Here is a 22,289-nt window from a genome sequence, read left to right as displayed (position 1 = left end):
CGCACCCCCAACCACCACCCCCGCCTCCGCCCGCCACTAAGAAGAGTGAGAAAAAGAAAGGCGACAATAACGGCATCAAGAAAAAGAAAACTAGGTGAGAATTGTTATTTTCTTTCCTCTAAACGTAAATAAGAATCTATTGTTATCTTAGTTCTAACCGCCTGCTTGTGTAAAACCAAACTAAAAAGGTTCTTGTTCAAGATGCGTGATCTATTTGTATCTGATTTAACTACTTACATCATTATTAAGTCCACTTAAAAGGCGTCGAAGCGGAATAAGGAAACATAAACACATTTTGGAGACGCGTAATTAAAATCTTGCTACGACGTTCTACGAGTAATGACACGGGCTACGGAGCGTAGCTCCGATGTAGTTTTTAAATCAAATTAAAGTTAATTAGCAATATTAACATTATTTTTTAATAATTTATTAACAAATTTTAACATTTAAGTTTTAGTCACATTTTCTGAAGAGATTGATACGAGTTAATTATACCTTAAAAACACGTTCATCACCATTTTTCTTTTGTATCGGAACAAAAGTTGACAGATACTTTGTTTAAATACGTCAGTTAAAAAGGTGAATTCAATTATCTTACTGCCTTGTAATATTACTTACTTACTGCGTTGGCGCAGCGGCCCGAAGTCGGTCTGGGCCTCCGACACGAGAGATTATCTTGCAATATTCATTTAACGATAATTAAAAGGTAGAAGCGTGTAGCAACACATGGGGATTACTTACTATAACCTGCATGCTTAAGCTCGTATTTACATGTCGCATATCCTTACCGTAAGTTGCGAGTTACTGTTATTGGAACACCTACTACATATACCCCTCTATATCTTTTTGAAAATATAGAACAGAGATATACAGGATGTCAAGGAAAGACACGTACAACGGAATACACACACCTGTACAGGTGTTTCAAGTTTCAGCAGTGTAAATTTACCATTAGGTAGATTCTGTTTTTATCCAGATTAAGTTACTTGCAAAGCTTTATGGTACTTTAATATGTGTTATCTCCAGTTTGCATAGTTTAAATTTTATGTACATTAAAAAAAAATGATCGTTTCGCTTCAAATACCGATGCAATATCGGACCCTTCTGTTCTCGAACTGCATAACTAATACGATGAGTATCTAAAAGCGATCACGACATATGGCTCTGTTATTACGCTGTACCATTTATTAAAATAATGTTCAAAAATTTAAGCAAAATGAGATCTACGTCACATGATTAGTTTTGTTATTAACTGACGTATTTTGTACTTGGAATTCTTAATGTACTGGTCGGATTGTAATAAAACTTTGGGCATTGCGAAGATATCAGATAAAGTTCAGTTAAGTTAGGACTTCAAATATTAATAATATTTTATGATATAACAAGATTTCAATGTTAGTAAAAAGAAAAGCACTTGATGCTGGTGTCTTTTGTTGTATCAATAAATAGGCGGCGACATATTGCGTCAAGTTAATTACCCGTATGTCCACGGGGAGTCGATTGCTTTATTATCTACGCTCCGTAACGCGAGGGCTCGTATTGCTTATGAAATAACTTGTGCAATGGCATTTCTCACATCCCTACACGTTTTATGATCGCAACAATACGTAATAAAAAATTGTATCCCCTACGTTATTCAGTTTCAAGGATTGTTGTCTCTCTATTAAGCTAGTTTCTTAGACGAAGAGCATTTAAAGTTGGTGTTAAATGCGGCTTCTAAAAAGGCTTAATTTCTATCGAAAGTTTTAGATAACTGGCTATTCTTTTTCCGCCTTTTCCGATCTACGCTTGAAATAAAAATTCTTAAAGTTAAACTTGTACTAAATAGAGATAAACCTTAATGGGGACAGAATAACACGCAAGGTAAACGAGTATTTAATAAAGTGCAATAAGTACTGTCAATTGGTAGGCAATTATAAGCGGTGGCGCGCGTCAGGGGTGAATTTAGTTTCACGCTCAATCAATTTCTGCGCGTGCGCCCGCACCCCGCACGCAGCCATATTGCACGCGTCAGATGTTTGACGCGCGATGCACCGCGACAGATACGATTTACATATCAATGTATCGTGTCCACTTCATTTTAAATTGTTATACTTTGCATATTTTATATACTGAATGTGGAATTAACTGTTGCACTTCAAAGTGTAAACATAGTGTAAGAAATCCACACTTAAGTACTGCTTAAGTGACCAATTGATGACTAGTGTGGCAGTTAGTTTGAAAAGTCATTTTATTGATAGCAAAATAAACGATGATGATGGTTTTGATATGGTATTACAATGTTCCATTTGAATTTTTAGGACTACGTTCACGGCATACCAGCTGGAAGAACTGGAGCGTGCGTTTGAACGAGCGCCGTACCCAGATGTCTTTGCCAGAGAGGAGCTCGCTCTCAAGCTGAACTTATCGGAATCACGTGTGCAGGTTAGTACCATTCATGAATATTTATAGCGTTACTTTATCTATTTACATGACTATTTAAGCTATGTAAATGTTTATTATGATTTCTTTTAATTCACATATTTATTACATCACAGGTATGGTTCCAAAACAGAAGAGCAAAATGGCGTAAACGGGAACCCCCGAGAAAAACTGGATACATCGGCTCCAGTTCCCCCAGCTCGACAACGTTAGGCGGCGGTTTCTCCGGCATCGGTGGGAATTTACCAGCGTTCCCACAGAACGGTATACCAGCTCCCGCCGACTCGTGGTCCTACCAGCACACGTATGAGTTGTCGCCGCACCACTTGCTGTCATCTGGCGGGACCGGCTATCCAGCGTTTAACTCTCAGCCCGCGGCGTATTCTTACACTACAGTACTCAATGGGCATGACGGTCAAATGTTCGCTCCGAGACATTACGACTACGGCGAGGGTAGTCCGCCTCCGCTGGGCGTGCGCGACTATCCGATGATAGCGGCCCACTCCCCGCAGATGGAGGGTCATGGGCATGATGATAAGCTGGAGTACCGCTCGCATGACCACGAGGACAAATACTCGGCGTGTGCAATGCAAGAGGAGCCGCCGCGCTACGCTCCACCTCCCGAAGACTATGACAAGTGTGGTATGGTGTCACATGACAAGCACTACGAGATGGACAGACACGCGGATCTCGCGCCCCCTGTCGTTGTCAAAATGGAACCCAGCCCCGGACAAGGTTACACATCTCTGCCCCCTTTTTTGAACTGAAATACTCCTTTTCGAAATTAACCTACAGTCAGGAATAATTTCGAAAAGGAGTATTCGATGTCAGAACGTTTACGATTATGTAAAAATAATATGATTTAATTCATATAATAAGAAAAGCAATATCGTCTAAATATTACAAAATTGTAATGCTTGGTATACAAGTTGTCGAGATTTTTCTAACTCTTTGTCACCAAAAATGTAGTTAGTGTTAAAGCTCAAAAATGCGCAAGTTATAAAACTAACTTAAGTAAGTTTTTCGTGTTTAAGCATTTTGTAATATAAGTTTTATATGCAATAAAACTTACAAATCTCACAAATAAGAAAGCTGATCGAATCAATCGGATTAGCGTCCATAAAGATATTAAGAATTGTTATAAACTCATTATCAATTATATTAATATTTTATAAGGAAATTAATTAATTATTCTAATTCGCTGTTAATTTGTAAATAGAATAGAAAAAATTTTTTGCGTAAAAATCATTACTAAGTTAGTTGTTAGTACTTTACAATATAATGTAGAATGTTGTGCATTCCTTGTGCCTTATTATAAAGAAACCTTTTACAATCGTTATATATATTATAGCTTAGATTATAATATAAAGGTATTAATACATATGAGACAAGTAGACACAATTAAAGTTATTTCACGTGCATGTTTTTTCTAATCCAAAGAAAAATATTACTTAGTTTTTTTACATTTGTAAGAATAAATTAGAAATTTATGTTCTATTTATTTCTAATTCTATCGTTCCCCACACAATATAAGTGATTAAGAGTTCTAAGCTTATGTTCGATTAGATTATTTCGTAGTAATGATTTAAAACATGTAACTTGTAGTTATTTTTTATTATATGCCAAACTATTATAAGATTTTTGTACATTTTTAAGATGTCGAATACCTTATCAGTAATTATATTTGTAAATAATTTAAATAAGACGTGAATATTGTGCCAAGATAACTGTAATTATGTATTATTCTAGGTTATTTTTTATTATAGAAAAATTTGGTTAAAACTTACAAGTTTTAATTTTTTTTACTTTATTGATATGAATAGTTTCTATAAGCATTATAAGTTTTTTTTTTAGATTTTTAAAAGAAAGCATTTATAAAATATCTATTATCTATATTGATAATCTATATAAGATGATTTTAAATTATAGAACCAGTCTGCCTTTAAAATAGAAAAAAAATATTCGTACCAGTTTTTTTTTTAATAAATTGTAATGAAAATGTAAAAAATATTAAGAAAAAAACTTTTATCACAAAGCAATAGTACATTTTTTAGAAAACCATATTCATATGTAATTTTATAAATAAAAGAGTGGTAAAATTAAACGATTTTTTTATTTTTTAAATCTTAGTTTATTTACAACATTTACAATATTTACGTGAAAAATAAAAGAAACATGTCGGAATCCAAAGAAGTTAACGCTATGCGATAAAATAAAAAAGTGTTCAAAGATAATATTTTTCCTGAGTCTGGAAGATATTTCAAATGAGAGTTGAAATGTTAATTCCGATATCAGATTTAATCTTTTCACTGGTTAGACCATAAATATGTTTTTTAATTGTTTTGCAATTGTTTCACAGATTGCATATCTTTGGCACCCTCCTGATGGCTCCAGATACCATCGCCACTGAAATGGTACCTTTTTTCAATTTCATAAAGAGTCAAACTCAATATCTGATCGTCTGTGAGCTGAGAGTAATTCAAACTATTGTAACCTCCGTCCAATTCTATATCTTTTTTTGCATCTATTGTGTGAATGCGTTTATTTAGAAAATATTCTATATAACGCTGTGTTGCCGCCCTAAAAATTTAAACATTTTAGGTACAGTCAGCTTCGTTAGAGGTGCTCCAGTTACAGAAATGTCTTTATATATTGTATCCAACTTGAAATCCACTACTTTTAAAACAACTACTATAAATTGAATAATAAGTTTGAAACCACATTTCGTGATATTTTAATATGTACAAAATTTTCAATGAATTTTCTTTCACGTTATAATAGCTGTAGCTCGTAACTTCGTCGGCGTGGAATTTAAAAAAATATAGCCTGTGTTACTGATAACGTAGCTTTTTAAAAGTAAAAGATTTTTTGAAATCAGCCCAGTAGTTTTTGAGTTATTTCAATACATATAAAAATAGAAATCTTTCCTCTTTATAATATTAGGTATAGAGATATTGTTATACCGCCAGCAAACATCACTGTACCTAACCACAAGTTTTCTGTGTTAAAATACTTGCGTTAGTTTTTATAATAAAAATATACTTACAGAGGATAAAGAAGTATTTGACAGTTATTCACAATAACATCGCCATAAAATTTCTTATTTAAATACTGAAGATTTTCATTGATAATGTACAGTGAAGAATGTAACCAATACTTATGTTTCTTAAGTTGTTGTAACACAGCCTTTTTCAAATTCGTATATCTGTCCTTTTTTAACGTTGGTAAGTCACTATTTTTGTCTTCTCTCGTTTGGATGGAATTCGCTATAAGTATTGCCATATCTCGACCGCATACTTTATTGCCGAAACTATTTATATAACTGGAACATAATAAATTGTAGAATTAGTTAAAATCTTAACACAGCAATATTTGATATTTGTATCGAGAATTCTGAAACTTCTTAGAAATACATAACACTGAAAATATACCAATCGAATTGAGAATCTATTCCTATTGGAATTCGGTTAAAAATAGTAAAATTATTAGGGAAGAAAGCAATTAAAATAAAACCTCAGTTATACTCACTTATTAAATATTTTTCTGGACGATACAAGTTGATTCAAACTGTAACACTGCTTCTTAGCTGATTGAATTTTCTCAAGGCGGGTCAACATTTTCCTTTTATGCACAACCATTGATAAAACCTAAAATGAACAAAAATAATAGTAAACTGATGTTATAAATGTTTGATAGAGTTTGTAGCTTAAACGGCCGAACGGATTTCGAAGAAATTTGGTATAGATAAAGAGGATAGTCTGGAAGAACACATAGGCTACTCACTTTTGTTTTTTAATTCCACGGGAACAGAGTCGCGGGCGAAAGCTAGTAGTAAATAATAAGCCATAAGACATTTATACTGGCAGAGCTTTTTTTACTCAAGTTTTTCATTTCACTTTTTCGTACCCATATCGAGGTAATTTTCCGGCCGATTTAAAACATTTTTATATTTTTTAATTTCACGCGAGCAAAGTCGCGAGCAACAGCTACGTAAATACAAAGTACTTACTCTAGGATGTGAGGACAATATTTGATATTCCTTCAACTCCTTCAATTGGTCCAGTCGCTCCCTGACGGACTGTGCGCGCATACAGAACACACGCAAACATCGCCTTTGAGCCTCTTCATTTATACCATAGTCCTACAAAAAAACTGTAATTTAGGTATAATGTAGCTTCATCATCACCAGCTCACTATATGCCCCCACTGAGGGGCTCGGAGCCTGCTTAGGAAAGGGGTGATGACAAACTAATTATAACATTGTTTTCGCGTGGCTATATTTATGTATGTTTAAATCGTGTTTTGTATAATTTTCAATAAATACATATAATACAAAATATTATGATCTGTGTAATTACATCAATACAATTGTTATATTCTGTGGACAAAATGGTCTCTGACTTTTAAAGATTAAGATGTAATTTGAATAATGTTTTTTTCTTAACTAATTAATGAGAACTAATAAACACTTGGCCAATATAATCAAATGATAATGTTATATACAGGCTGATTTATGGATTTGGAGGACCTAAATAAAATAGCCATTGATCCGCCTGTAAAGAATCACCCTGTATATAATATTGAAGAAACTAACTTTTTTTCATAGATCACTCAAATAGCAAATCACATATATGCAGAAGTGTTGCCTACCATTTATAAACAGAGTAGGACGCATATAAAAAAATACTCATTACCTGTAATATTTGTCTTATCTCCAATAACGAATTATAATTATTTTTTAATATGGCTGGTTCCATTTTTATAGCGTCTAGAATGTTATACCCGGCCAGTGAATCTACATTTTCAATTATAAGCTTTGTATTCATTGGATCTGATGATATAATAAATCCATTCCTTCTGATATTTGCAATGTCAAATTTGATTACATTCTGTGCTAAGTGTAACGCTTCAGAGATATCACACATTGGTCTATGGCGTAAAGGTAAGTAATTCCTACAATAACTTTTAAACTCATCTTCAGTTATAGATAATCTCCATGTAAGGTATTTCTCAAGTACACTTGTTCTTACAGTCACTAAAGAAGAAAATTATAAAAGTTCTTATTATTTTAATTTCCAACAAACATCCATCCATCTAAATGTTAAGATTAAATATACATATGACAATAATCAATACAAAAAAGAATCAAAATCTTAATGTTGTTTATGATTTTATAAATAAAATTATTTACTTACATATTGAAGTAGTTTTGTCTGAAAAATTGTTTAATTTTTGTTCCTTCTCTGGCCAGTCTTTGAAGCATTTATGTAAAACTTCTTCTAAATTAAGATTTTCCCTTAAAATACCTTCCTTTTTCAATTTAGTTATTGTTCTAGATCTCACTAATGTGTGGTATCTGAAAAAATACAAAAGTTTTTAACAAAATAGATCTGTTTATGAAAATTTTGTATTAACAAGTAAGCTTTTACTGTAATTAAGTTTAAATAGTATTTATGCTACCATTTAAATTTTTACTGTATATCATAAGATAACATAACAAGCAAATGGCCACCTGAATTCGCCGAAATAGCGAACCTACTGCAGCTCATAGACAGCAACAAACACAGAAGCATTGTCTACTTGAGACATATTTTTTTAATATTTAACTATATCTTACCTTATAATGTATTTGGGAAGGATGTTAACAAAACAACATTCCCGTAAAATTTCACCATAATTATCCATACTTATGGCATTCATGCAGAATACATGGGGATTATTGCATGCATCCTCAGCGGTGATACCAAATTTTTCAAGAATTTTAAGGACATAATCTATTTGTGTTTGGCTAACATTTTGAAGAGTTGGATGCTTCTTTTGTAAAAGCAAAAGTTTTTCACTTGAATTCACCTCACCTATAATAAAATATCTTGTAGTTATTTTAAAAATTTTCAGCAAAGAAATAAATTATCTACAAACCTTACCTGTTACTTTTTTATATAGATTTATAAAAGGTACATTGTGAGAGTATTTCCTAATTTTTTTATTTAGTAAATATGATAAACATGGTTCGGATCGTGATAGAATCAAGGCAGCTTTATTTATTTGCATTTTTCTCTTACGTTGTTTACCATATTTTTCATATAAAGTGATGATAACTATGTATCTGACTTACACATTACTTTTATTTTAAATCGATTTCAATTCAAGATTTCTATTATTTAACCTCCAAGTTTAAGTACAATAACAATAACATAACACCTTAAAAATATTAAACGTCAACGTCAAATCAAATTGACATTTGACAGTAGCAGTAAAAGTCCGGTTATAAGCACTATATTTTTTTAAAGATTACTTTCAGATTTTCAAACTTAATTTTAGCTACCAAAAGGATTTTAAAAACTTGAAAACATGAATATCATTATTATATGGAGCAATTCTATGAACTCAAATATTAATTCTAGATTTCAACGAGTCCAAGTGTTCAATTCGGTCCAAATTCCAAAGGACCTGTCCCATCTATAGCTTCCGACATATATGCAATCTGTGGTTTTAATTTAAGTTTGACTTTGATTGATAAAGTGCAATTGAATCAAATTGAATGGAAAAATTGATTGCAAATTAAAATCTGTCGAATCGGTTTGATTTCGCCGGTATTGGATTCTTTTCATTTATTGGGGCATTACGTAGTCGAATACGGAGTTGGACGGTGCAACGGTGCTCTTAACATTTTTAATTTACAAGTTATATTTTATTTGTGTTTTATAAATAAAAAAAAAACATCGATAAGAAATGGATTGGAAGAGTGTAGTAGCTCAGTTCAAAAAAACTTGGCTAACTACATTTTTAAGCATTGTACTCTTTATTGGTGTTACTTATTTTTTAATTTGGGCTGAGGTAAGAATGTTGTATATAATGTTGTGTTTATTATTTATGAATAGTCAATAGAGTACATATATTTGTTACTGTTTGTTTAGAGCCAAACAATCCGAAGTAATCTAATGTTGGATGAATTGATGTCCCATGCTGAGAGTATTGATGTACACACTATTGATGATGCTCAACGTTACGAAGGCCGAGTTGTGCATGTTATTGGTCCTCTCCGTATATTAGAACCTATCTCGGAGCCCGACTACAATATTCAAGTACAAGCTGTTAAGTTACGGAAGAGAGTGCAAATGTACCAGTGGATAGAAGAGTCAACGTAAGTGAAATGATACCATGAAGAGTTTCTTTGTTTGCAATATTTGTTAATATTATCCACAATGTAGTAAGTTTTAAATGCACCATGATTCTTTTATGGACAATTTTGAATGTGAATATTATTATTTTTTTAGAGACCAACAAAACTTTTTAAGTGAACCAGGAGATGAAAATCAAAAGACATATTGGTATCATAAAGAATGGAAAGATTATGTTGTAGACTCTGCATTATTTTACATAAGATCTGGTCACCAAAATCCTAATTCAATGCCAATCTTCAGCGAAACACATATTGCAGAGAGTGTTAAAATTGGGTGGCTGTACTTAAGTAAGTTATTATGTTAAGAAAGTACTAATAAAATACATTTCCCCAATATCAAACTATATAAGAGAGAGAAAGCATCTTTTTCAATATTTGTTATTTATTTATTTTTTAGGTTTAGATGTAAAACGTAAAGTAAATGACTATTACGAGATATGGTCTGACTCTAGACCGGAACGCAGTGATATCAAGTTGCATTCTGGTTTTTATTACCATGGTGCGAGTGCCTTGGAACACGAGGTTGGAGATCTACGGATACATTTTTCTTATGCAGGACGTGAGGATGATATTGTAAGTTGTTAGATTTAAAATAATCATATTTTAACAGAGTTTAGTGACAGTCGTCCTTATTTAACAAATTCGAAAGCTAAGCTAACAAAATTATTATAGGTCTAATTTTAAGAGTCTTGTTTACTTATCTAGGGGTTGTGGCTGCCACCTCTACTGGCCCCTGGTCACTTCCATGTGATTTAGTAATTTGTTAATCAAAGTTCAATTAAAAAATGCTTTCTCCCCTTTACAGTATACAGCAGTAGGTGTGGTAGAGTCTGGTTCTCTACAACCTTATAGTCCTGTCAACTTCCCATCAGCAGACCCTATATCGCTGCTCCGCAAAGGATCTTACACTCAGAAGTTTCTACATGATTTGGAGAAACAAGATGCTAATATACATACATGGAAGTACCGTATGGTTGGCTTCATACAAGTATTTGCATCAACTATGACTTTACATCCAAACTGGATCACTCTGTGTGAGTTTATAAATATCTTTTTTTTATATAGAAATAAAGTAAAAGATATACTGTTACTTTATTTTTATTTATTTCAGTTTTGCAAAGCAAGTGGTTATCTAACGCTCTGAGACGCTGTTCCCGGCTGTGGGTTAACCTTGTGCTGTCTTTCTCCTATACTTTATTTGTTATGTCAATACCTTGGTAAGTTTATTTTCATAGTAATTCATATAACATACTGTTGTACTAACAATTGTTAATTGAATTAAGAGTAATCGATTTCTATAATGTAGAATAATTATAAAGAACTAGTTTTCGCTCGCGACTCAGTCCGCGTGGAATTAAATGCATCTATACCAAATTTCATTGAAATTCTTTCAGCTGTTTAGAGTACAAACTGTATCAAACATCCATCTAAACTTTCGCATTTATAATATTAGTATTAAATAATGTATGTGAGTGTGAAGGCTAATGTTTCGCATTAAAAATATAAAGAGTTTTGTTTGCAGGTTGATCCACCGTCCGGTGTTCGGTGCGATGGTGTTGGTGGGCGCGGCGCTGCCCCTGCTGCACTACTCCACTCTACTGAGCCGGCAGTCGGGGGTAGCGGGCTGACACTCGCCCCCCCTGCCCTCCGCACTGCCGGCGTACGCCCTCACCCTCGGGGAGTTGTTAAGCCTCTCCTTCATGGCGCTCTTGTATTGTGTCATTATAATTGAGGATGTTGCAATGGAGCTGTAGAAACCAGTGTTTAGTGTTGATTACAGTGCCCAGTGATTAAAATACTTCATTTTAGTGTTATCTAAGCTATTATAGTTGACACAAATTATCCTTGTTTATAAAAATTGGATGGAATGTGAAATTATTAGATATGACAGATTGACGGCTGAACCCAATAATTTGATAAAATATCTGTATGGGATTTAAGCATGACATTACCAAAATTATTTGTAATCGCTTTATTATTATCTATATATTTACAGTAAATAAATGTGATGTAATACAGATCAACATATTGCCAAGTAATAAGCCATGTTGTCAGATACATATTTTTTGCTTGTATCTTTTAGTAAATAACTAAATAGATCTCATTTAAACAAATAAGTAGCTGATAGGATTTATTTTTAGACACTCGCATACCTATTTGCTTCTAGATATACTTGTTATCCATATATGTTAAGGTAAATTGTTCCCCCTAATGTGATCTTATTGCTTTTTATTGTCAAAATAAAGCAGTCACTGGATTTTTGACAAAATTTTCTATAAATATTTTACCGTACGCATTATAAACAAAAAAAATGAAGAAAAACAGCAAAAATCTAATCTAGAAAAATTTAATAGAAGTGAAATTTTTGTTTAAATAAATAAGTAACATTGATTATAATTTTATTGTTCTCAAAAAATTTCTGTTCTATTATTCCTACTCTTATTTAGGTTTTTACGTGATTCGGTTCCTGTGTTTTAATACTGTCAGTGGCTAAATACACTTAAGTGTAAGCCAAAAAAAAGTTTAGAAAAACTGTCTTACTAATAAAATTTCTTTTGGACGTTTGCTAAAGACTGATTAGGATAATCAATAGAATCATTTGCTCAACAAACATATTTGTTGAAGTTTGATACTTTTTTTATAACATACATCTGTTCCTAAATATAAACGTACTTTTAATAATGATTTTACGTACTTAATACCTAGGTATTTAGGGATCTGGATCCAAATGATTTGAAAGAAAAAAATCCCTATGCTTATAGAAGCTGGGTATACATGGCTATTAGTTACGGTGTTGAATTTTTTATACCATATATATTTTGTTAAAATTAAAATTGTTTTAATAAATACGGAACTGTTGCCAAATTCAACGTGAGTAGATTTTCAAGTTACAAATAAAACGATTTTCAAGATAACGCCTAGTTAATTTTGGGTAGCAATTTTTCTTACTGAATTATTGTCCTAAATGAAACGCGCACAGTTTTATTAACATTTAAAATGTGCTTATATCTCAATAAAATATCTTCACTTTAATTCATTAAAACTATTTCGATTTTTCCTATAAAATGGGTTGTTTACGATGCGTACAAATATAATTTTTTTACAGTTTTAAGAAATATGTACTAGTCATTATAAATTACTAATGTAGCGTAATGTACTTTGTACTAATAGTTATAACCCATATCAGGAATGAACCAATATTTAAGTCCATTTTCTACCCTTTTACTGTTTATACAACGCTGAGAAAATTAAAAAAAAAAGTAAAAACGAAAAAGAATTTGACGAAATGTTTTGCGAAAACATACAGTGAAATGTTTCCTAGATAATTTCCATTTTTAAATTTCTCAGCAATATTTATAGAAACCTAAGTATATGTCTTAGTATTTTCTTATAATTATTCTTAGTATAATAATTGTAATGTGGTAAATGTAATATGCAATAAACTTTACTCCTTAAATGTATAACTAAAGGGTTTAGATATAAAAATGATTAGTGAGAAAAAAAAATAAACTAACAGCCTTACAAATAACCGCAGTATAAAGTAAACTGAGTGTAAGCAAAATTTGTACAAATATTTGCTTATACTCAGTTTATTCCTAAGTTTAACTTTATACCGCGTTTATTTGTAACTAATATTTTATCTCATCTCGATTATTAAAATGTAACCGATAAGTCTTAATATTGATGTAACAAGTAAAGGAAACTCTTAGATAATCGCCTTTTATTTAACACCCAATTGTTACCTAATAAAATAAGAAAAAAAAACAATTTCGTCTCTCATAAATAGTTTTGAGCTTTTATTATCGACTCAATGCCGTCTATAAACATTCCTCGATTCACGTATAGTAGAAGTCTCTTTGACAATTATTAGACAAAGTAATATTTTATTAATAAAACTTTCTGCCAAGGATAAAGGAATTTTAATATCCATTTTTTTTACATGGTTCCGTTAGTAAATATGTAACATTGCAATTATCTTAGCATCAAATATTTGTTATATTCAAGTAAATGTAATAAATGAAAATGAATGGATTTGACCAGTCGATAAGCTTTATTTTTATGTAATCTATTCGCATGCGCAGTTCAATACTCAGACGATCAGCTGATTTTACTCCACCCTCGACAAAACGTAGTGTTTATTTTACACAAGGTTGTGAAATACAATAATTTTTATAATAAAACTAAATTAAGTGTGTCCTATAAAATTAAGTGATAATCCTAAGGCGTATACTGCATCTAATAAAAGTAAAGTAAAAGCATTATAACATATTTAAAAAGTGTAAAAAATGAAAGCTGCAGCGATGTCCGTGTGGGTTTTTATTAATCTCTTATGTTTCGGAATGTGCGGTTATTTGTATTTAATATGGTCACAGTATTGGATGAATATCGAAAGACAAAGACTGTTCAACAAAACGCCCAGCAATACGCAGCGCAATACCGGCCAAGATATAAGATACCAGCAAACTTACTCTGAAAAATATCACACAAACTCACTAACTTATCCAAGAGAAAATGACAACGGACGTAAGAATAGAAGATCTATAGTTGCTATGAAGAATAATGGGAAATTGTATCAATCTTCCGGAACACAAGTCCGACCGTCTGCAAACGTTGTGGTGAAAAGTGGAAGTCCAAGATTTCCGAACATACACAAGCCTATATTAGAGTTTGATAGCGATAAATATGTGTGTGATGACTACTTAACAACAGATTGTGAAACGAGGACGGCAGAATTCAAAACTTTATTATTAAAAGAGTTCCATAGGGTTTTGATGAGTGAAAGTAAAGTTTTTACATCAGGATTAGATTCTCAAAACCCTTACGATGTACATTTTGAAAGAGGACAGTGGAAGGAGCCAACTAAGAAGGATATACTTTGCGCCTTAGCGGCTGTCTCAGTTAGAACTGTTACTGCGGAGGACGAGCCTTTCAGGAGACTTAATTATAAAATACCTAAGGAGCCTCTGCAACTGCATCGTGCATATAACACATGTGCTGTGGTAACTAGTGCAGGATCATTACTGGGATCGCGCTTAGGCGTTTTTATAGGTGAGTCTTAATTAATTATTTCTTTTCAATTCTCTGAAATTTTATTGGTTTAACTTTTAGCTATATTTTTTAAATGGCTGTTAACCATTTTTTCATTTTACAATCCTGTTGTTTAAGGCTTTTACATTTGTGGCAAAACATTTTGTATGTAGCCTTTTAAAAATCTTGTAACGTAGGCGCTATACAGGATGTTGTGCATTTTGATAAAATGATGTTACATTAAACTGGTTATTCACGCCCGCGCATTTATGAATCACAATGCTTCTATAGTAAGTATACGTTTCTAGTTACGAGTTTATTTTTACAGTTACCGTCCCCAATGTGCTGTCAGTAACTAGCTTCACTAATTTTAACTCTTCTTATTTTGTCGCGGGTCAATGACCCAAAATGGGCGCATTTGCAACATGTGATAGTGCTCAAAAAGTCGGTTAACTGATCTAAATCTGAATTAGTATGCATGCTTAATTACATGCCATTGCCACCCATAAAAGATTATTTAATGTCTTACTTAAGGATACCGAACTAGTAAAGCTTCTAATGAATCTGAATAAATTGTATCGACAATTTAAGTACAAAAAATCTCATGGAACGAACGCGATCAGGAAATGTAAAATACCTGCATTTCTACGACTTTTTTATGTTAAATCTCTTCTCTTTTCTAGTGACATTGCATTCGCAACTCTTATAGGCAGCGACAGAGTAGTAATTTAATATAAAAACACACCCTGAGAATAAAAAAAGTACTATTCCGCTAATCTCCACTAATATCGTTTGTGGGATGCAGTTTCGCATTCCAGGCACTAGAAATAGCACGGTAATATTCTTTGTAGATATGATAATAGTCTGATTGTACTAAAGTTCGTAGTGGTGCCGGTGACAGGTGATCGACCGTGTATTGTTGCAGCTATCTTTGCTGCGGATCTTTTTTCTTTGTAGACGCATTGTCATGCGCGCTGGCCCGCCTTCGGCGAACGTCCCAAAACATATGCGAATTACGTGAATTACTATTGTTCACGGGACTTTACTGATTACTCACAGACACAAATCAAACGTGTAGACAACTAGGTACCTTTGCGAGATGCCGACTATTTATTATCGACCGAAGGAGATATATGCAACGCGTTTCGCATCGTGAAAAGTAAAAATATTCCTCTACACTGCATACGAAAGTATTAAAATTTAAAAAGTTAGAAACAATAATAAATCTTTTCATGCCATAAATACCGTCGCTGATGCCAATATTCTGGTACATTTGAAAGAAAGACCTGTCTAAAGGTTAATTCTAAAACACACCATGCCTAATAGTATCACCATTTTGTTTACTAGTGTATGTTTTTGTTTATGTAGCATGTTAATTCTCTTAATTAAATATTTGTTTATTTCACATAGCGTAGCAATGCTTAGACGATGCAGAATAACGAAGTGGTACGTGACAACATTGTTTTTAGAGATAATTCTAATAAGCTCATACAAATCGTTGTTTCGTGTTGATTTATTCATGATCGTGGAGAATCTAGCTGAAGATATGCATAGGCGACGTCTGGCCGAGCTCGAGCTATTGCTTGTTTCACACGAGGGAAAAACAGTTGGGTAGAGCAGTAGCCATTGCAGTAATGACATTGCTTGATAAATAATACTGTTATGTCTCTATGTGCATTCAAACAATTGCAATACTGCACTGTCTATTGCTCTATTCTGCAATTTAGTAACTAGCGTATCGGCAAGGGCTCACTGGCGCCGCAGCAACGCATACCGCTCTATAAAACTAACGCGTTCGCATCGGAAAATCCAACTAGGACTTAGTAAAAACTCTTATCGACAACATTTGCATGCCCACAATATTCAAGATCGGAAAAGATTACACTAGTACGAAAGTCTGTACCATGTCTGATGTATGCAATTTTTAAACAAAAATTGACAAATGTTAGATATTAAAAGCGTAATAGAAAATTGTAGTTAGTATTTTAAAAATACTGTTCGTTTGCAATAAAAAATGTTTCCGAATAATTTTCTTCAGTTTTCATTTCGTTAGATTTGATCAGAATTATGGTTTTCCGTTTTTAGTTTATAGTTAAAAAAATCCTGAGCTTTTTATGGTGGTTTTCTCAGTGATTAAGCATATCTTTATTCGTGTAAAGAATCCTCAATCGGCTCTGATTATTTGTTTACATTGACGTTCCTTTTAAGATTTATCTTAGCTCCCAAGATTCGGTTCTCAATTGTTTTTGCACTACAATGATTTTAAATTCCAATTTTTGCAATAAAATGTTTGCAATTCATTTTTTACTTTAATTAAAAATTATATATTTTATTAAATGGCAATTGCATTGCACATTACGTTCACGAATTTGTAATGTAGGAGTTTTGTATCTCGGTATAGACTTTGTACCATGAGGAAATTCGAACTTGGTTTCTATAAATCGGAAGTCACACTTTGTTGTTCTGAGCTGTCATGTAGTTGTGTAGTTACTTCCTTAGTAAATGAATTGCATCGCATGATTCATTCAACAAACCATATTATTATGAATTTTTATGTTAGTCATACACTAACCGCAAACCATGTCTTTGTCCTTTCTCGAAAACTTTGATAAGTTTATAGCTCAGACGCGGGACAGACAATTGACACGTTGTCACTTAAATGACTCGTCAAAACCAAGTTATATATCTTCCTTATGTATTTCAAATTCTTAACTATTCAAGGGGGAGAAATGTAGTGAATACTTTATTGAACTTTTCATAAAAAGTTACAAAAGTTTTAAAAGAAATGAGAGCAATATATTTACTATGTACATTATATTTAAGATTCTTCTTTCAACAATCTGTACAAAAATGGATCCCCGACATTAAATAAAACAAAAATTACATATGATACTGTACTGACAAGTTAAAAAACAAACGTTAAAGATATTGTTTCCACGAACATTGTGTTACAGATTATATTTAGCAATGTCATTAGCTTGTGGTGCTAATTGAACGTGAGATGAACAGGGGGCGTGAGGTTGGTCGCAAGGGGTGCGGAGGCGTTCGCGTATTGTTTACATTGTAGAGGCGGCGACGGTGCGCGACCGAGCCGTGTCATCAACCTGCACGTGCATAGGGCCTGCATAATTCATGCGCATGGACCATTGTGTTTGCGATCGCTGAACGGTCCTACGATTCTGCGCACAACTGCGCATTTTATTATAAATAATTTTAAATTACTCTCAAACACGAAATTCACTGCTTGTTAACTCTGAACACGTGTAATGGTTATGTAAAGAGGTTAGTATAATACGCACGAGCATTTACAACGCGTGGGTACATATAAAGTAACTATGAACGTGTAAGCATCGGATTCTAATTACACTGTGATTATTAAATGTATCTTTTACGAACATACAATATCTAAACGATTCCTTACGTTTCCATTTATATACAAAAAATTCAAAACAAACGACTTTTTCCATTTATATTGCATTTTCAGGAATGAGGTACCAACATACCTAATTTATGTTCACCCTACACTCATCATAAACCATCTCACTCTCCTTTTTCCAGGATAGGTCATATATTGATAGAGAGATGATCGGGAAGTAAACTAAAGGTTTTTTTTTGTATAATTGCCTAAGACATATAAAGTATATATAATTTAATGGAACAGAGACGTTTAAAAGCTACGCCGTTGGTTATTGTTACGCGTCGTTTCTACGTATAAACGTTCATACGAACTGTAGCTTTTAAGGACCGCTGCCAGTTCCCCTGATTGTACTTTACAAATTATTTCGTTTTGTGAATGAATATTTGAATGAGGAAGTAGAGTTACTAATAAAATATAGTACAGTAAAGTACATTTTAAACGGTCATTTGAATTTCTTGAAATTTCCTAAAATATTCTAGTGATTGGAAAAACCGAGTCGTTTTCTATTATGCTAATACGTTTGCTAACTATATGAGATGTCGCCTGTGTATAAAATTAGATTACAAATCACAGTGACTATGAATAATGGTAACAAACGTAAATACTTTTAAAGCATGTTATGTAAAATACATTAGGTATTTGAATAATAATTTCATTTAATGTATATTAAGTATGAATAATTTAACTAAGGTATAGAAGACATTATCAAATTTAATGTATATGCCACGAGTTGACATAAAATAAATTTATACAAAATTGTTACCTACCAAGTTTGTGTCTCCCGCCAAAACCTATTACTCTAATTTTCAAAATCAGCTTAACTATGGGATTTTATTTATCTGGTGTTAAAAAATAGAGGTGAGAATGTTAGGTTCGTTTTGAAGGTTTCGCATGTGTTGTGATCGACAAAGGGTGCAACATTTCAAACCGTCACTGAACATTTGATAAGGGTACTTATAAATATTTAATTACAAACGATGATAATCAATATAAAGTGGCACATTTTTTTTTGGCTTCTGTTTAATTAATTTAAGTTGTAAACTCAATAACATTATAACATTATGATGTTAAAGTGATTACAATTTCTCCATCGGAACTAATGTTTATTCTCGGTGCGATGCCTTCCGGCACTTGTCTAGCCAGGGTCGAGGCCCGCATGGAAAGATATATGTGACATCTGCATAGGAAACATGATGATTGATTATCCCAGTTTTAATTTTAATCAGTTATGCAAAAACACCTTTTTTAATATTGTTTATTAGTGCAACAATAGAGTTAGCAGATTTATTTATTTATTTATTTATTTAAAAAAACCAACAGCGTACATATATAAAACACTTAAACGTTGAGTATTATGTATAGTAAGGCCAATGACAGGTTTTTTATTTATAGTTATAAAAGTATATAATTCAATGATAAAGAAAACTATAAAGAATCAAAAGAAAAAAAAGAAAAGAAAAAGAAAGTCACACATCACAGTAAAGGGGTATAAATGAATGTGAAGAGAAAATAAAATCTTACTAATATTATAAATGCGAAAACTTAGATGGATGAATTTAGTTAGGTTAAGGTAGCAGCGATTGTTTTCGTCAATCTTTTACTAATATGTTGCATTATCCACAGATTCACATGATATGGTGCTAAGGTTTAACAACGCCCCCACCGAAAATTATACAGAAGACGTGGGTTCAAAGACGACGTTTCGCGTCTTGAATTCTCAGGTATTTGTTATCTAGATTATCAAATATTTTAAAGAAAAACAGTAGCAAATGGTTAAGAAACTGTGCAGCTAGCTTTATCAAATGGCTGTTTAAATGCGCCTTACCTCTTTCCCTTCGCATTTCTCTCCTTAATTACAATTACCTAATATTTTTACGGACATTTATTACACCAAAGAAATTGTAGCTAGCCCAAAACTTAAATTTAATGTTACTGAAACAGTTTCAAGAGACTAACGTAATCAGCTCCAAGAAGAAATATATCTTACTGTATTCTAAGGGTAATTTAATGATCAATAAGCAATTCTGAGTGTAGCAGTCAGTAGCAAGTGATTGACAAACTAGGCTATCGCTTGCTTATATGCTATCTTTCACCATAAAAGCAGATTTGTTGTAGAACTGTGGTAAAATTGGTAAAGTTAAGGAGATATAAGGATCGATTACATCACCACCGTGAGAGTGGATTGAAAAATCAATCTCACATACAAATTGTATGGTATAATTTGTTTACCTACGTGGTATTAATATTGATAAATTGACAAATTTCGAGTTATAAGTAAATATGTAAGATTAACAAATGCATGAAGTGAATGAAATGTAATATTTTTATTAATCCAGTAGTGTCTACAAATGCAAAGGATTCAAAATTTGGACTTTTTCAAAAATATTCACTTCACGTCTGTCTTTTGTGTGTTTTACCAGAACAATAGAATAAATACGTATAAATACTTCTCATTTCATCTTCTAGTACTGTCGATGGACCTGAAGTTAAAATAATGTTTTCCTTTTAACGCATTTAAAAAATAGGCGATTCGACGATTCCAGTGAAATGTTTATCTGTCACATAGTTTATTGTTCGCTAGAATGTTTTTCATTTAGTAGTCCTATAACAAAGTATTTTTTAGTTTTCCCTAACTTCTTTACCTTATGCAGTCTTTGGTTAGCAAACATCGCAAATCTTGGTAGTTAAATATCGACGGCTAGCGATGTCCACTTTTAAAAAAAAAGTTTTTATTGGAAAATAAAATCAAGAGACAGCACAGCGCCTTCTCTCGTTTCATTTATTTATGTAAACATAGAGAAATCTGTTTTATACTTTTTGTTAAGTAAATTTTAATTTTTGAAAATTATTATCGCTGATTAACCTTAGTTTTAAGATTAGCATTAAAAATAAATATGTATTAATTAAAAATGTTGATTTAATTACATTTGACCTACATAACCTTTTTCTTCTAGGTTGTTACGAAACCAGAATTCAAATTCTTGGACGATCCCTTGTACAAAGACGTTTCAATATTAATATGGGACCCCGCAAATTATTCATCAACTTTGGACGCATGGTACCATCATTCCGACTTTCCTCTTTTTCCTGTCTACAAAAGGTTCAGTTACAAGAAATAATTCATTTTACATTCTTGTTTTCCTCAATTAACGTGTTTACCTACTCATGGATTTTTTACATAGATTACTTGAAATAAGACCAAAAGCTGACGTCCATTTGCTACATCCTAACGTGTTGTGGAGTTTATGGTCGGTGCTGCAAAATTCGTCATCCTATCGCCTCAGGAGAAATCCGCCGTCTTCTGGTTTTATTGGTAAATTATTTTTTCTATATAGAATAATTATTGAGCTTAGAGCTTGATTGATCTACATTGATATTAGGAGGTGATGTGATGTAAAGTATTTATTGTATGAAATTATTATGACTTGTGACAATTTGAGTGTACCCAGGTGTTTGGTTCGCGCTGCACCGGTGCGGGCAGGTGCGTGTGTTCGAGTACGTGCCGTCGAGCAGAGCCACGCGGCGCTGCCACTACCACTCCCCCCGCGCAGACCCCGCCTGCACCCTCGGCGCCTGGCACCCCCTCGCGCAGGAGAAGGCCCTCGCCGAGGCGATACGAGATAACTCCGACATCGACGTATTTCAAAGAGGCTTCATCGATATCCCAGGAGTTAACAATATCAATTGCAATACTTAATTTGTTTGTTATTAATGCACAAGTCTTCCAAAGAGCTTTTCGCGTATATTGATAGATTTATATTAACTTTAGAAGGCCTCGTTTCGCCTACTACTTATATAAATGTCCATAGACTTGCGTGGCTTTGTAATGTGTTGTTATAAGCTTGTTAATGATAGCAGTAAGATGTTGTCTTCCCAATTAGAATAGGTTAATAAACTACTTATTTATAATTTATAACATGAATTTTAATTAATTTAACTAGATATTTTTGTTTTTTTTGTCGTCTTCATTTATAATTTGATACAGTGTGACACGTTCGACGAACAGGAACGAATATTAGACTGATTTTATGAGATTCATGTAAGGTCATGTCGGCCATGAGGCGCCCTTGTTGTAGTATCTCGTATTTTTAGCGATTTGCTATCGCACAGCGGGCATCGCTCGCTAGTTGAATACTGATGGGTGGGCGCGTTGTGGCTGGCGATTAGCGATTCCGAGCGAGCGCGCGGAATTAGCGCGACATCCGAGAAGCTGCGCAGCGACGTCGCTACAAGCTCCCA

At 32.9% G+C, this 22,289-nt stretch overlaps 4 protein-coding genes across 4 annotated transcripts in view; 3 read left to right on the top strand and 1 right to left on the bottom strand.

Annotated features, from left to right (window-relative positions):
* Positions 1-3,561, top strand: part of LOC106107831 (retinal homeobox protein Rx1-like) — a 4,510-nt gene extending 949 nt beyond the window's left edge. The window contains exons 2-4 of the mRNA XM_013288835.1: positions 1-94; positions 2,301-2,424; positions 2,538-3,561. Of these exons, the coding sequence (XP_013144289.1) occupies positions 1-94; positions 2,301-2,424; positions 2,538-3,188 (869 nt within the window). The 3' untranslated portion in view covers positions 3,189-3,561. The remainder of the gene's footprint in view (positions 95-2,300; positions 2,425-2,537) is intronic.
* A 967-nt stretch (positions 3,562-4,528) lies between these two features.
* LOC106107871 lies at positions 4,529-8,604 on the bottom strand. The gene is made up of 8 exons (XM_013288878.1): positions 8,346-8,604; positions 8,039-8,276; positions 7,617-7,777; positions 7,116-7,456; positions 6,431-6,562; positions 5,950-6,068; positions 5,468-5,743; positions 4,529-5,001 (listed from the first exon to the last, which is right to left on the bottom strand). The coding sequence occupies exons 1-8, from the start codon at positions 8,470-8,472 to the stop codon at positions 4,755-4,757; spliced, it is 1,641 nt and encodes a 546-aa protein (XP_013144332.1). The 5' UTR covers positions 8,473-8,604; the 3' UTR covers positions 4,529-4,754.
* A 325-nt stretch (positions 8,605-8,929) lies between these two features.
* LOC106108158 (transmembrane protein 43 homolog) lies at positions 8,930-11,947 on the top strand. Its single transcript, XM_013289250.1, has 7 exons — positions 8,930-9,258; positions 9,339-9,565; positions 9,699-9,892; positions 10,002-10,177; positions 10,410-10,638; positions 10,716-10,821; positions 11,127-11,947. Exons 1-7 carry the CDS (start codon positions 9,154-9,156, stop codon positions 11,230-11,232), a joined length of 1,143 nt encoding a protein of 380 aa, XP_013144704.1. The 5' UTR covers positions 8,930-9,153; the 3' UTR covers positions 11,233-11,947.
* Positions 11,948-13,806: 1,859 nt separating this feature from the next.
* LOC106107927 (beta-galactoside alpha-2,6-sialyltransferase 2) lies at positions 13,807-21,801 on the top strand. Its single transcript, XM_013288959.1, has 5 exons — positions 13,807-14,653; positions 19,674-19,771; positions 21,005-21,150; positions 21,233-21,363; positions 21,500-21,801. Exons 1-5 carry the CDS (start codon positions 13,891-13,893, stop codon positions 21,745-21,747), a joined length of 1,386 nt encoding a protein of 461 aa, XP_013144413.1. The 5' UTR covers positions 13,807-13,890; the 3' UTR covers positions 21,748-21,801.
* The last annotated feature ends 488 nt before the right edge of the window (positions 21,802-22,289 follow it).

Source organism: Papilio polytes, unplaced genomic scaffold (genome assembly GCF_000836215.1).
Source record: "Papilio polytes unplaced genomic scaffold, Ppol_1.0 DF821845.1, whole genome shotgun sequence".
Classification (NCBI taxonomy): domain Eukaryota; kingdom Metazoa; phylum Arthropoda; class Insecta; order Lepidoptera; family Papilionidae; genus Papilio; species Papilio polytes.
The sequence above is the reverse complement of the archived record's forward strand: the minus strand, read 5'-3'. Positions and strand labels throughout refer to the sequence as shown.